A 16,080-nucleotide genomic window follows, 5' to 3' on the forward strand; every position below is an offset into this window, starting at 1 on the left:
CTTCCCTTTGGGACAGTGGTCTCTAAGCATTAGGAGGTGTAAATGTGCAGATTCCTGGGCCTCACTCCACACCGACTGAATCAGAATCTGCAGGTGGGACCCAGGAATCTTCACTTTGGAACAAATGAAAGGAAATATGAATCTGTGAACCATGCTTTGTAAAGCCTTGGTTTAGGGGAGAGGGGGTTATGATGTATTTTGGGATGGTTTTCACCCAAAACTGTAAAGTTTTGCAAAGGCTCTGTTTAAAGTGGTATCTTAGCCAGCTAAAAACTTCTCCAAACCAGTGATTAGTTGAGGTTTGCTGTTAAAGGTGTATAATTTTTCTTTAAATGAGTGGCAGTTTCATGTTTGTTTGTTAATTGCTATAGGTTTAGGGCAACCTGATAAACCAATTTTTTTCCCAAATGTCAACTGTTTTCTAAATCAAATAAAATCTCCTCTTTAAATGTTGTGGTGTTAGGATGTTGTTTCTTGTTCTAGTAGGGTCATATGGAAATTCTTTACAAGATCATTTCCTTGACATTCTTCCCCATTGACAGTACATATGATAATCCCCATTTTCTTTTTTTTGACACTTGGGGCCTTGTAAATTTGGGGGTGCCAAGATAGGTTTTATGCTGATTCTGCTTCCCTGTGTTGTAGAGTGAGTGATGTAGCTATGGAAATTGAAGAGCCACAGTGTGGTTTTTTGTTTTTGGGGGTTTTTTTTGGTAATGAAAAGCATTTGGAAGGAATATTTCATGGGTCTTCGGGCAAAATAATTTTGGTTCCTCCTGACTGTGGTATAGAAACAAATGAATGGGACATTATAAACTGGATGATATTTTGTGCAACTAGAACTAGGAGTGACATAGGTGTTATGACATGTGCCTTTGAGAAACAGAATCTACAAGATTAAGGTTGGAAAAATAGGTGTAAGTTTGTGTAAAACTGTGGAATAAACTATTAAAAATTCTTAATTAACATATCAGCTTTTCTTCAGTTGAAGTTTAAAACTCTCTTAATTTGGGGCACCTGGGTGGCTCAGTCGTTAAGCGTCTGCCTTCCACTCTGGTCATGATCCCAGGGTCCTGGGATGGAGCCCCACATCAGGCTCCCTGCTCTGCGGGGAGCCTGCTTCTCTCTCTCCCACTCCCCCTGCTTGTGTTCCCTCTCTAGCTGTGTCTCTCTCTCTGTGTCAAATAAATAAATAAAATCTCAAAAATAAATAAATAAAACTCTCTTAATTTAAATTTAATTTTAAATACAGAGAATCTTTTGTATGTTTGCATCCAGAGTTTTGTACATCCAACTTGATAGAACCTCTTATTTAATTTAGCCTTGTTTCCAAAAAGAGGATCAAATATTTGATAGCTTCATAAAGAGAAGTGAATTATACAGGCATTCCAGGTTTTATTGCACTAGATTTTATTGTCCTTCACAAATACTGTTTTCAAAGATTTGTGGCAACCCTCTATGAAGCAAGTCAATTGGCACCATTTTACCAACAGGGTCTGCTAACTTTGTGTCTCTGTCACGTTTCAGTAATTCCCACAATATTTCAAACTTTTTCATTATTATTGTATTTGTTATGGTGATCTATGATCAGTGATGATAACTCACTGAAAACACAGGTAATGGTTAGCATTTTTTTTTTAGCAATAAAGTATTTTTTTTAATAAGCTGTGTACATTTTTTTAGACATACTTAATAGACTATAGTATAAACATAACTTTTATATGCACTGGGAAACCAAAAAATTCATTTGCTTCACTCTATTGTGATACTCGCTTTATTATAGTGGTCTGGAACTGAACCTATAATATTTCAGAGGTATGCTTGTATACTCTAAATGGAATTCAGTATCAGAAAGAAGAGAGTAAAATAAAAATATTCCTACTGCCTTTATTTTATTTATTTTTTAAGATTTTATTGTTAAGTAATCTCTATATACAACATGGGGCTCAAACCTACACCACGAGATCAGGAGTCACACACTCCTACGATTGAGCTAGCCAGCCACCCCCCTATTGCATTTAAATGGTTCCACAGAAAAAAAACAGTGATAATTTAATTCAACTTTAAAATATACTCAGAGACAGAATTTACTTCCCTTTGTAACCCCATCCTATGCTGGGCTCTACCAGGGTATGCCTATTTCTCTTTTTTTAATAGTACCATCCAGTAAAGATGAAATGCTGCTGGGTACAGTTCTCTGCTTGAGGGTTCTTCAGATACAAAAAGTTACTACTTGATGTATTCTATTATGGGTTCCTTAGTCTTCCTATAAATCGCTTTTCAGCCTTCAGTCTGCATTATAGCACAGCTTCCTCTTTGTGTTCTGCCATATACATATATGCGTGCATGTAGCTAAATAAACACAATATGCTGAAAGAAAGGAATGATAAAAATTTGTAGGTACAAAAAGAGCCCTTACCTTTGATATAAATTTTATTGTAATATACATACAGAAGAGTGTACTTCCTGATTGTTCTTCTGGCCTTCACTCTATTTTAGTACTACATTACTATTGTCTGGATTATCTTGTTACTAGTCTTCCCACACTTCATACTTTCCTAATGTTGAACCACAGCTCTAATGTTATTCGCATCTTAGCACTATTGATTGGTTCATTTACCTATAGAGTAAAATCTAGGTTTTTGATCCAGGTATTTAGGGCCTGGTGTATTCTGTAGGTAGTATATATAGGTAAAGAAAGAACTGAGAAAATCAGGGCTTGATGTTTGGTTGTGAAAGGATACAGAGGATAAAGCAGAGCTATTTAAGAACTCTGATTTTGAGCTTAGATATCTAAAAGATTATTGGTAGTCATCCAGTTAAAGAATATAGTACCATGATGTGTCTTTTTAATACTATTCCTGTACTATTTTCCATTTCCAAAGGAATCCACATGGCTTTATTCTTCTGTGTAGATTTAGTTTCTCTTTCGGTTTTGTCATCATTACTTACTCATCTACTCTTGTGCTGCTTTTGTTTTTGATTATTCTGTGCCACCTGCAATCCTCCTTAGGAAGGAGAAAGTCTTGCTAATTCCAACAACAAAAACCTACTGATTGTAAATGCAAGTGTGGTTTGAATGGTTTTCATGACTTGTAAATTTGTTCAATTGCTTTTTAGGAAGGACCATCAAAAAGTGTTCTTGAATACATTGATCTGGTCTGTGGTGATAATGAAGAGCCTAGCACCTGTCATAGTGATGTAAGTATATTTGTGGTTTTTCAGTTCGGTCATTAAGTGCAAAGTATGTTGGAGGTGGCTTGAACTGGCTTGCAAGAACTGATTGTAAGATTTTCAGGAGAAAAAGATTTTGTGAGCTGATATGTTAAACATAGCCATTATTAAAAATTAAAGTATATATTAAAAATTGAAGTATATAAAGTTACAAGGAAATAAATTATTATATTTAAGGTAGTAAATATTCAAAAATCATATCTTAATTTGAGGTTATTTACACCTATTGTATCTGAGTGGTAGAAATACTATATAACAGCATGCTCCTGCATGGAGTATTTACACCAAGGTAAATGTCAAACTACAAATCGGGGCTTGATTTATTATTTATTAATTATCTAAACTTAAGAAAGTGGTGGATAAAATGTTAATTCAGATTAAGCCTAAAAATGTGATACATCTCTAAATTGCTGGACTGTGTGCTATATGAACAATTGAGGAAACCTTGTAATACTTGAAAACTCTTTGATTCAGCAAAGATGTTGATGTCATTGATGAGCGAGTGGAGTTCTGGTATACATCTTCACTTCTTCACTTTTCATCTTATTAAATGAAAATATTAACACTTTTCACATTGAAACTATATTCATTTGTAAATCATATGAGCAGCTTCTTTGTTCAATTGGATGTTAATCAAACATTCGATTTCGTGACATTATTGGCTATGAAATTTTTAAAACCACGCCTGGCTGACTCAGTCAGGAGGAGCATGCAACTTTTGATTTCAGGATCGTGAGTTCAAGCCCCACATTGGGTGAAGAGATTACTAAAAAAATAAACTTTATAAAAAACTGATAGTGAATTTTTCAACAAATAGCAAATCACATTGAAGTTGTAGGTACAAATTGAAAATCAACGTAAGTATTTTAATTCAAAATTTATTTCTAAAATTATATAAAGAAATCATTAACAGAAATTTTTACATTAACCTTTAAAGTGTTGTCAAGAACTTTACTTACACATGTAAAATTATTTTTCAGATTCTGTTCCCTAAAATGCCAAAACGGCAGGGAGATTTTTTGCGTTTTTTAAATGTGAAGAAGTTGAAAACAGACACAGAAAGTAATAGCAAAAATCATTGTGGATTGTCTAAGTCAAAGGAATCAAATTTCAAATATGTTGAACAACCAATCATTGAAGAAAATCCGTCATGTTCATCAAAGGAAGAAACAGATAATCTTGTGCTTCCAGATTGTTGGAATGAAAAACAAGCGTTTATGTTTACAGAACAGTACAAATGGCTTGAAATAAAAGAAGGTAGATTAGGATGTAAGGATTGTTCAACAGTTCGGCATTTGGGATCAAAAGCAGAAAAGCATGTCCACGTGTCCAAGGAATGGATTGCATATTTAGTAACCCCTAATGGCAGTAATAAAACTACTAGACAGGCTTCTCTGCGGAAAAAAATTAGGGAACACGATGTTTCTAAAGCCCATGGTAAAATTCAGGATTTGTTAAAGGAATCAGTTAATGACTCAATTTCTGATTTAGTGCATAAACAAAATAATAAAAATGTTGATGCTACAGTAAAAGTTTTCAATACTGTTTACAGTTTAGTAAAACATAATAGACCTTTATCTGATATTGAGGGGGCAATAGAATTACAAGAGAAAAATGGAGAGGTCAACTGTTTAAATACACGATACAGTGCAACAAGAATAGCAGAACATATTGCAAAAGAAATGAAAATGAAGATATTTAAGAATATTATAGAAGAGAATGCCAAAATCTGCATCATAATTGATGAGGCATCTACAGTTTCAAAGAAAAGCACTGTAGTGATTTATCTCCAGTGCACAGTTCAGTCGGCTCCTGCACCAGTTATGTTATTTGTTGCTTTAAAAGAATTGGTGTCAACTTCAGCAGAGTGTATTTTCAATACAGTACTGAATTCTTTAAATGATTGTGGCTTTACTAATGAATATTTGAAAGCAAATTTAATTGCATTTTGTTCTGATGGTGCTAATACAATCCTGGGAAAAAAGTCTGGAGTAGCTACAAAGTTGTTAGAAAATTTTCCTAAAATCATTATTTGGAACTGTTTAAACTATCGATTGCAATTGTCACTTGATGATTCAATATCTGAAATAAAACAAGTTAATCATTTTAAACTATTTCTTGATAAAATTTATTCCATTTATCACCAGTCTAATAAAAATCAAAACAGGCTTTTAGAAACTGTAGCTAAAGATCTTGAAATTGAAATTATTAAAATTGGACGGGTAATGGGACCAAGATGGGCGGCATGTAGTTTACAAGCTGCTACTGCTGTATGGCATGCATATCCTGTATTATATATGCATTTCTCCAATTCTTACTCTGGTTTGGCAAAGAGATTAGCTAACATTCATTTTTTGCAAGACCTTGCTTTAATGATTGACATTCTTGAAGAATTTTCACTGCTTTCAACTGCATTACAGTCCAGATCAACTAACATTCAGAAAGCACAAAAATTGATCAAACGTACCATAAGAGCTTTGGAAAATTTAAAAATTGGTACTGGAAAGCATGAGTCTCAAATTGAAGGTTTGATTAAGTCAGATAAGTTTAAAGATATTCCATTTAATAAAAATAATAAATATAATGCTCTTCCTAGGAGTATGTTAATAGAAAATATAATTGAACACATGCATTTACGTCTTGTATCTGACAGAAACCATGATGAAAGTATTTTTAATTATTTTGACTTGCTAGAACCTTCTACATGGCCTTATGAAGAAATAACTTCACCATGGATAGCTGGTGAAAAAAAATTATTTCATCTATGTGAAATTTTAAAATACAAAATTGATTTGAATGATTTTCGGGAATTTGTAAATAATATAAAATCAAACAATGTTTTGATTCCTGCAACTATACAAAAAGCTAAAAAGATAGTTAACACTATTGCAATCAATAATGCTGAAGCTGAAAGAGGTTTCAATTTAATGAACATTATTTGTACAAGGGTGAGAAATAGTTTAACAATCAATCACATATCAGATCTAATGACAATAAATTTATTGGGGAAGGAGTTAGCAGATTGGGATGCAACTCCATTTGTAAAGTCCTGGTCAAATTGTAACCATAGGTTGGCTACAGATACAAGAGTTAGGCAAAAATCAACAAAAGCCTTCTTTGGGAATCAGTTGACTATATGGAATTTACAATAAAGGGTATTATATATGTTATCATTTGTAAATTGTGTGCTACACATCTTATATATAAAACATTTTTTTTGAAAGCCCATTGTTAAACTTTTATTAACACGTTTCAAAGGCATTCTCCAAAGAGATAAAGTTGATTGTTTTTAGGAGCTATATAGTTTTTTAGAGATTGGCCCGTGTCTCCTAGAGTAGCCCATGGTGTATATTACAAGGAGTCCTCTATAGAACATCCAACCATTTCCATTTCTGTTGCCTTTTAGTAAGGATGCAAAAGTTCAAAGCCCTGGAAATTACATAAAATAAATGAGAAATGGAATAAAAACTGCAAACCTTTTGGCTGTTAATAATCACTTCTGTATGTACTAATAGAGTAATCTCTAGCTATGTGTGGCTATTAAGCACTTGAAATGAGCTCAGTAGGACGAAGTTAATTTTTTATTTAATTTTAATTATAAAAATGCAGTGTAAAATATTTTTAACGCAACATTTTTTTTTTAGAAATACATTTAACTTGTTACCTTGCTCGTGATTCTTGCAGTGTGCCTGTCAAACTCCTGTGTCGTGTGTAATGTTACTTAAAAACATATCAGTGAATTGGTGTCAACAGATGGATTCAGTGCACATTATTTTTTTCTATGAATTGGATGTAATATAGCATCTTTACCTGAGTATTTTATATAGACAATAGGAATTACAGTGATAACTTAATGTAAATCATAATTGATAATTAAATTGAAATATTTATTTTAAATATAATTATTTTTCTAGTTCAGACATGAATATGCACATTTTTTTATTTAAAATGAAGGCATACTGAAAAAGAAGTAGAGATGCAGAAACTAGTACTACAACTGGAACAATAAACAGTGGAAGAAGGTATGTTATGCATTTCATGATGAATGGTTAATTGCAGTTGGCTGTGGCTGAGAAAGACTTATTTAACAAAGACAGTAAAGTGGATAATTCTGACACAGTTTCAGCAAATGCATAATGAATGAAATCTTCCAAGTAAAAAAAATTTAGTCACTTGAAATCAGAATTAAATGTTGAACAAAAAAAGTTTTGAATAATTTTTAAAGGGTTGATTATAAGTTTAGCCAGCTATAAAACAGGTTGGATTTTCACATGAAAAAAGAACTGGTTTTGAATAGATAATAAAGTATTTCAGTAATAGAAATTGTTAGAAAATTATGAATTTAAGCCTTAAAAATGTTTATTAAGAAAGTACAAAGTCCTGGGGCACCTGGGTGGCTCAGTCGGTTAAGCATCTGCCTTCGGCTCAGGTTATGGTCCCAGGGTCCTGGGATCCAGCCCTGCATTGGGCTCCCTGCTCAGCAGGAAGCCTGTTTCTCCCTCTCCCACTCCCCCTGCTTGTGTTCCCTCTCTCGCTGTCTCTCTCTCTGTCAAATAAATAAAATCTTTAAAAAAAAAAAGAAGTAGTACGAAGTCCTTAGTTAAGTAGCCAAACATTGTAGAATACAGGACCTTCCTAACCATTAAAGATTAATTGATTCAAAATCTGAAAAGTAAGTATTTTTCTTTGGATGAGTTATGTAATATAAGAGCTGCAGATCAAAACTTGGAGTACATTTTGTCTCATAGGACTTAAACATTTATGAAGCAATAATTTGAATTCATGGCCTAAAAAAAATCAAACTTGTGTAGCTTTTTTTTTTTTTTTTTAAAGTAAGCTCTGTGTCCACAGTAGGGCTTGAATTCATGACCCCAAGATCAAGAGTTGTTTCCTCTACCAACTGAGCCAGCCAGGTGCCCCTGTGTAGCTATTTTTTATTTTTTATTTTTTTAAAGAACTTTTTATTTATTCATTTGAGACAGAGAGATAGAGCAGGAGCAGTGGGGAGAGGCAGAGGGATAGGGAGAAGCAGACTCCCCACTGAGCAGGGAGCCCACGCAGGGCTTGATCCCAGGACCCAGAGATCATGACCTGAGCCAAAGGCAGACACCCAACCATCTGAGCCACCCAGGCGCCCCTCTGTAGCTGTTTTTTAATCTCTTACATTTGTTAGAGGAGTTTCAGATAGATGAGAAAAAAAATTACTTCTCACACAATAAATGGCATTCTAGGTAGGTTAGGTAAAAATGTCAGATCTTACTGAAATTTTTAAACGAGACATTCCCCTTATTCATTCTACCTGTATGGTACATTTTTTTCTTTTCAAGATTTATTTATTTGACAGGTAGCGAGAGCAGGAACACAAGCAGGGGGAATGGGAGAGGGAGAAGCAGGCCTCCCGCTGAGCGGGGAGCCCAACGCAGGGCTTGATCCCAGGACCCTGGGATCGTGACTGAGCCAAAGGTAGACGCTTCACGACCGAACCACCCAGGTGCTCCCTGTATGATACATTTTGAAGATAGTTGTCAATTTTTTGAAATGGTCTCTATGACAGGTGTCATGGGTACAGTTAAATGTTCATTATATGAGTGCAAACACTATGAATCAACATCAGCTAATAGGATTGCTGAACGAATTAAAAGACAGTTTAGTGATCTTACGTACTTTGCTAGTTGGTTGAATTGAGGAAGAATTCTAAAAAACTTACTGTAAACACTAGTTCAAGATTTTCTTGCAGCAACAGAAATGCTAGCCAAATACTTAATAATCAAGGAGAAAATGGTGGGGGCACACGGCTGGCTCAGTTGGTGGAGCATGTGACTCTTGATCTCAGGGTTGTGGGTTTGAGCCCCATATTAGGTGTAAATCTTACTTTAAAAAAAAAGGGGGGGGGGAGATGAACCAGGAGAGATTATGGACTCTGAAAAACAAACTGAGGGTTCTAGAGGGGAGGGGGGGTGGGAGGATGGGTTAGCCTGGTGATGGGTATTAAAGGGCATGTACTGAATGGAGCACTGGGTGTTATACGCAAACAATGAATCATGGAACACTACATCAAAAACTAATGATGTAATGTATGATGATTAACATAATAATAAAAAAATAGTGGTTTTCTCCCCAATATATGGCATATGAATGACCTAAATTTGAAGCTCCAAGGAAAAGGAAAAGCTTTGTGCCCTATTTAGACAAGCACTAGAATTTATTTTGAAATAGAAACTTTAAAAAGTAAATAATAATTTTACACATTTTTCTAATATGAATCAGTATGCACAAGATTTTAACTGTATTTGACATTGTTATGTAAATTTACTATAAAATTATATGAAAATGTTTTATTAATTTGTTTTTAAATTTACTCATTAATTTGGAATTCAGTGTTAACAATACTGAGCTGACCCAAAATTTATTGGATTTACTTAGACAAATACAGTCTTCAAATTGATACGCTTTTGTTTTGAAAGTAAATCAATTCATTTTATTTATTTATTTTTTTTTTTTAAGATTTTATTTATTTATTTGAGACAGAGAGAATGAGAGAGACAGAGAGCACATGAGAGGGGGTAGGGTCAGAGGGAGAAGCAGGCTCTCCGCTGAGCAGGGAGCCCGATGTGGGACTCGATCCAGGGACTCCAGGATCATGACCTGAGCCGAAGGCAGTCGCTTAACCAACTGAGCCACCCAGGCGCCCCTAAATCAATTCATTTTAAAAAGGGTGAACAGGATTTTTTCGATGTGGTTGTAAATAATAAAGGAAAATTATTTTCTTTCAGTTATTGGAAAACTTAACTGTTTGGAATAATTTGGGTATATGAATCTACTTTTCAACTGTAAATTTTATGAAATTTATATATAAATCAAGTACTTGTGATGAAAAAAGGCATTCAGATTAACAGATGTGCTTTATGTGTAAAATACACATCAGATTTTAAAGACTTAGCATGTACAGTATCACATTAATTATTGATAATAGGTTGAAATAATATTTTGATTATTTTGAGTTAAATAAAGTAAAATTAATATCTATTTATTTTTACTTTAGAATTACATATGTGGCTTACATTATTAGTTCTGTTGGACAGTACTTCCCTATATGATGGTTACTGTCAAATCTGGATTTCTCCAATCCAGACCTTACTCTTGACTTCAAGAACCGTAGTCAACTGCCTTCTCATCATTTTCACATTGTCCCATAGGTATCAAACTGAGTATGTCCAAAGCTGAACTTATCAGTCCCTCACTATATTTGTCTCAGAACAGCACAGCCATCCATCTATTTGCTCAAATTAGAAATTTAGAAGACATTTGAGTTTCTTCATTTTGCCCTGTCTCTTCCATCTTTTCAATATCTCTGTAATCCATATTTTCCTCATTATCCCCCCTGCAGTTATCTTAGTTCAGGCAGGCCCTTGTTTTTCTTCCTTAGTGTACCTTAATAACTTCCTAACAAGTCTCACTACCTTCATACTTGCCTTCGGCTCGGGTCATGATCCCGGAGTCCACAGATCAAGTTCCACATCAGGCTCCTGGCTCAGCAAGGAGACTTGCTTCTCCCTCTGGCCCTCTCCCCTCTCATGCTGTTTCTCTCTCCCTTTCTCTCTCTCAAGTAAATAAAATCTTAAAAAAAAAAAAAAAGGCTTAAATCACTGAGCCACCCAGGTACCCCTAGACAGAGAATTTCAACAAGAATTTGTTGAATATGTAGCATTTTTTAGAAATTGCAACTGATAATGTGGGAAAAACAAAAACAAACATCAGTACTGCCACCCAGTTTCTTTTTTTTTTCTTTAAGATTTTATTTATTCATTTGACAGAGCGAGAAAGCACAAGCAGGGGGAGCAGAAGGAGAGGGAGAAGCAGGGGGCCTGATGCGGGACTCGATCCCAGGATCCTGGGATCATGACTTGCCAAAGGCAGACGCCCAACCATCTGAGCTACCCAGGCGCCCCATGCCACCCAGTTTCATTACTTAAATTTGTGTTTTAGTTTCCAAGCACATTGGTTCCAAATGATATTTCTTTATTTGTCATGAGTTAATGAAAAAGGTCAGGAACAGTCTTAATATGTAATTTATGTGTTCATTCACAAAACAGGGCAAGGGTGTACTTTGGTAGTCTTTAAGTTCAAGTAGTTTTGAGAAGTGGTGCAGATTTGGCCAAAAAGCATGAGAGATGGTAAATAGGCAAATATAAAAGACCATTTTCTTCTTAATTTCTTTAAAATATAGCAAAAGTGGGGCGCCTGGTGGCTCAGTCAGTAGAGCATGCCATGCAACTCGACCTTGGGGTTATACGCTTTAGCCCCACATTGGGTGTCACAATTACTTCAAATATTTTAAAGAATAAAATATAACAAAAGTTATATTATTGTTTCAGATGTACTAGAGCATAAAAAAGTAGAGGTGGTAAAATAGGGAAGTATATAGTTGCAAGATTTCTATGTATTACATGAGCTGGTACAATATTAACTAAGTAGAAACAAAGTTTAAGAATGTATTTTTTTTTTAAGATTTTATTTACTTATTTGACAGAGCATGCGCAAGCAGGGGGAGCAGCAGAGGAAGAGGGAGAAGCAGGCTCCCCGGTGAGCAGGGAGCCTGACTCAGGGCTCAATCCCAGGACCCTGAGATCATGACCTGAGCCGAAGGCACGTGCTTAACCAACTGAGCCACCCAGGCGCCCCAAGAATGTATGTTCTAATTCTTTTTTTTTTTTTAAGATTTTATTTATTTATTTAACAGACAGAAAGAGAGAGAAACAGAGAAGGAACATAAGCAGGGAGAGTGGGAGAGGGAGAAGCAGGCTTCCCACCGAGCAGGGAGCCTGATGCAGGCTCGATTCCAGGACCCTGGGATCATGACCCGAGTCGAAGGCAGCCGCCCAACCAACTGAGCCACCCAGGTGCCCCTGTATGTTCTAATTCTTAGAAGAACTATTTAAAAAAGAATTCAAAGAGTTACAATTAAAAAAGAGATCAATGGAATTTTGTTAAATGTTCAAATACTCAGAAAAAAGGGCAGGAAAAGGTACAGAAGAACAAAAAACAAGACAAAATACAATTGCAGATTTAAATATAGCCATTGGTGGGGCACCTGGGTGGCTCAGTTGTTAAGTGTCTGCCTTTGGCTCATATATATATAACAGGGGCGCCTGGGTGGCTCAGTCCCTTGAACGTCCAACTCTCAGTTTCTGCTCCGGTTGTGATCTTGGAGTCATGGGATTGGCCCACTTTGGGCTCTGCTCTTTGTGGGGAGTCTGCTTGTCCCTCTCCCCTCTGCTCCTCCCCTGCTTGCACTTGCTCTCTCAAAGAAAGAAAGGAAAGGAAGGAAGGAAGGAAGGAAGAAAAAGAAAGAAAGAAAAAGAAAATAAAATCTTTAAAAGAACAACAAAAAAACCACACATAAGATTGAAAGATGGAGAGAAGGCAAACCAGGTAAGGGTCTTAGAACTCAGAACCATACAGTGGTGAGTTCCCTGATTTTTCTATTTGCCTCATATATCTCAGGCTTGGAGCAGAAGAAACTAGCAACCTGGAAATGCCAATGGACGCAGACAGAAAAATAAATGCCTGCCCTCTCATAGTCAAAGGATCAGGCAAGGGCAGGCTAGGAAGACAAAACATATTATTTTATGAAACAAGACGAAACCAGAGAGGGAGACAAACCATAAGAGACTCTTAATCTTAGGAAACAAACTGAGGGTTGCTGGGGGGGAGGGGGGAGGGGATTGGGTAACTGTGTGATGGACATTGGGGAGGGTATGTGTTGTAATGAGCACTGGGTATTATATAAGACTGATGAATCACAGACCTGTACCCATGAAACAAATAATATGTTATATGTTAATTGAATTTAAATTAAAAAATAATTAGAATTTTTAAAATATTGGGAAAAAACATTATTTTACCCAGTAATGTCTCTACTTCAGGCAAATACTATGGAAAAATAGTGGCCCCACCCCCACTCAAGGCAGCCAAGGCCAAGTGGGGTGCCTGGACTTCTGTCCTTGCCAACTTAAGATAAAGTACCCCTAACCCTGAAACCCACTCCACTGAGGTGCTCTGTAAGAGGAGACCTAATGGCGAGTCATGACTTTTACCTTTGCCCAGCATTAAGAAACCCTTCCCTCACCACCTCAGGTGTTAACAGAAGCTAACTACAGAGCCTGGACTTCTTCACTACCTGGGAGTAACAAGGCAGCAACATCCCCTTTCTGCTCCTAAAGTGGTGTCCAAGAACTAAGTAGAAATTTTATAATCTAGAGTCTCGTAACATAAAAACCCATATGTCTAGGTTTCAATAAATATCATATGTCATTCCAAGAACCAGGAACACACTCACACACAAAAATCAATAGTTAGCAACACTAGGGGCACCTGGTTGGCTCAGTCGGTTAAGTGTCTGACTTCGGCTTGGGTCATGATCTCCGGGTCCTGAGATCAAGCCCTGCATTGGGCTCCACGCTCCTCAGAGGATAGTCTGCTTCTCCCTCTCCTTCTGCCTCTCTCCACTGCTTGTGCTCTCTCTTGTGCTTTCTCTTGCACACTCTTAAATAAATAAAATCTTTAAAAAAATAAAGATGATCTAGTGGGATCTCTCTCTCTCTCTCTCTCTCTTTTTTTTTGGTACACAATGAAACTGAAGTTTTAAGAGGTTAACAAAATTGCCATGGCCACAGGGTTGTCATGAACAGATAACCAACACTATTTTACGGTTCTCTGTATTTACTATCCAATATTTTGGGGAGTGAAAATGTGATTTTATATATTTTACCTTTTAATATTTGCATGACTTTGGAGAGTTGTGTATTTTGTGGACTTTTTTAAAAAGATTTATTTATTTTAGAGTGAGCAGGGGGAGGGCAGGAGGAGAGGGAGAGAAATCCTAAGCAGACTCCCAATGAGCACAGAGCTCAATATGGGGTGATCCCAGGACCCTGAGATCATGACCTGGGCTGAAACCAAGAGCTGGCCACTCAACAGACTGAGCCACCCAGGTGCCTCTTGACTGATATCTAACTTTAATATACTCACCTTTCAACAAAAATGATAACCTCATGAATGGCTCTAGGTTTTATAGGGCCCACTGCATACTAAATTTGGCAAACGCTATTTAAGAAAAAACACCACAAAATTATGACTACCCTGTTATATATAATTCAAAGTATTTATTTTTGACAGCTTACAGAGGTTTCTTTCAAATTCTCAAGTCTGTTAGTAATGCAATGTAACTTTTAGGATTGTTGTCAAATTTGGGGAAACCTCTATTGAGTTTCTTTGATATCTGAGCTATAAGAATTCAAATCTATAGAGTAAGTGCTCTTAAATATTCTTTGAATTGACCACATTCAGAGTATTCCTAGAAGATATCCCAAACTGAGATGGCCAGCAATAATGTAATTATATATGGAAGAGATTGCAAAGCACAAAAATATTTCTAATCCTTAACAAAATCTCAGAAATGCCTACTGCCATCCCAGGGTTAAAACTGGAGGGGAAAATGCAAACAAGGGGCAGCTAAAATGGAAAGAAACAGTGGTCTTAACTGACTATGGCAGAAATAGACATTTCTGCAAATTTTACAAAAACATATAAACATGAAGATATTACCGGGGCCCCTTCCATGAAGGAAACTATTAGCTTTGTACTAATTCTGCCGCTGACCTAGTTCATTGGGTTTTTTTGAGTTTTGAATGAGGTAAGGCAGGCTTGGGAAATTTCCAGACACTTAACAAGCAGTCAATAAATGTTACCTGAAGAATGACAGATAGAATTGTTGATAATTTTTTTAAGATGTTGAGTCTGTGTGTTGGGGGAGGGGGTTCATTTTCCCTTTTGTTTTTAAACTTCCCTAACGAAATTTTTTTCAAGTCATAAGATTAAAATGTTTTAACTAAAAAAAAAAAAAAAAAAAAAAAAAAATGTTTTAACTATTTTCTATGTTGGAATTCTAATTATATAATTCCTAACTTACCTCATGAATAATTGTTACTAACAATTTATATTTTTAAGCAAAAAACTTGTAGATACAAAAATAACATACAACTATTGAAAGTATTACAAAACAATATCATAAGTTTGCCCTATTTTTAAAATTTTACTTTTTATAGGTATTATAAGTACCTGAGAAAACATGTCCAGTTCTAAATGTAACATTGGACTTTGTTGGAGAATCTGCAACCTCCCTGGCTGTGAGCATAGAAAGACATCTATAACATCACTGGTTCTCTTGATGGAGCAAAATGCTTGCTGAAGAAGCTGTATGTAGATTCCACCCTAATTATCAGAGATGCATCAAACCAGAGAATTTCTAGTAGCCAAATAAGCATGAATTAATTATGTTTACTTTGGAAATATGCATTTCCCCATCCCAAAATAAAATTGGTATATGAAAAAAATTTTAAGTTATATTCCTACCTCAAACCAAATTCCAGGAAAAAAAATTAAAGTTGGAGTAAAGAGTTAAAATTGAAGCTATATAAGAAAAATAAACATTGATGAATATTTTTATGTTCTTTAAAGGGGAAAGACATTCTCAATATAAAAGTATTACAGCAAAAGTGCCAAACAAAAAAACTAATGTATGAGTTCCCACATGTGTATTTTGTGGACTTGCTACATGGAGATGATAGTTTCATTAAGATTTTTACTTTGGGGGGGCGCCTGGGTGGCTCAGTTGGTTAAGCGACTGCCTTCGGCTCAGGTCATGATCCTGGAGTCCCGGGATCGAGTCCCGCATCGGGCTCCCTGCTCGGCAGGGAGTCTGCTTCTCCCTCTGACCCTCCTCCCTCTCATGCTCTCTGTCTCTCATTCTCTCTCTCTCAAATAAATAAATAAAATCTTAAAAAA

General features: G+C 35.8%; 1 protein-coding gene across 1 annotated transcript; it reads left to right on the top strand.

Annotated features, from left to right (window-relative positions):
- The first annotated feature begins 21 nt into the window (after positions 1–21).
- Positions 22–7,066, top strand: KIAA1586 (KIAA1586 ortholog). The gene is made up of 2 exons (XM_006736284.3): positions 22–3,201; positions 4,215–7,066. The coding sequence occupies exon 2, from the start codon at positions 4,230–4,232 to the stop codon at positions 6,384–6,386; it is 2,157 nt and encodes a 718-aa protein (XP_006736347.1). The 5' UTR covers positions 22–3,201; positions 4,215–4,229; the 3' UTR covers positions 6,387–7,066.
- The last annotated feature ends 9,014 nt before the right edge of the window (positions 7,067–16,080 follow it).

Source organism: Leptonychotes weddellii, chromosome 8 (genome assembly GCF_054177405.1).
Source record: "Leptonychotes weddellii isolate Sample4059 chromosome 8, ASM5417740v2, whole genome shotgun sequence".
In the NCBI taxonomy this organism is placed as follows: Eukaryota; Metazoa; Chordata; class Mammalia; order Carnivora; family Phocidae; genus Leptonychotes; species Leptonychotes weddellii.

What these genes read in the sequence shown, in the direction of transcription:
- KIAA1586 (XM_006736284.3), top strand. Translation starts at nt 4,230, where the DNA reads ATGCCAAAACGGCAGGGAGATTTTTTGCGTTTTTTAAATGTGAAGAAG.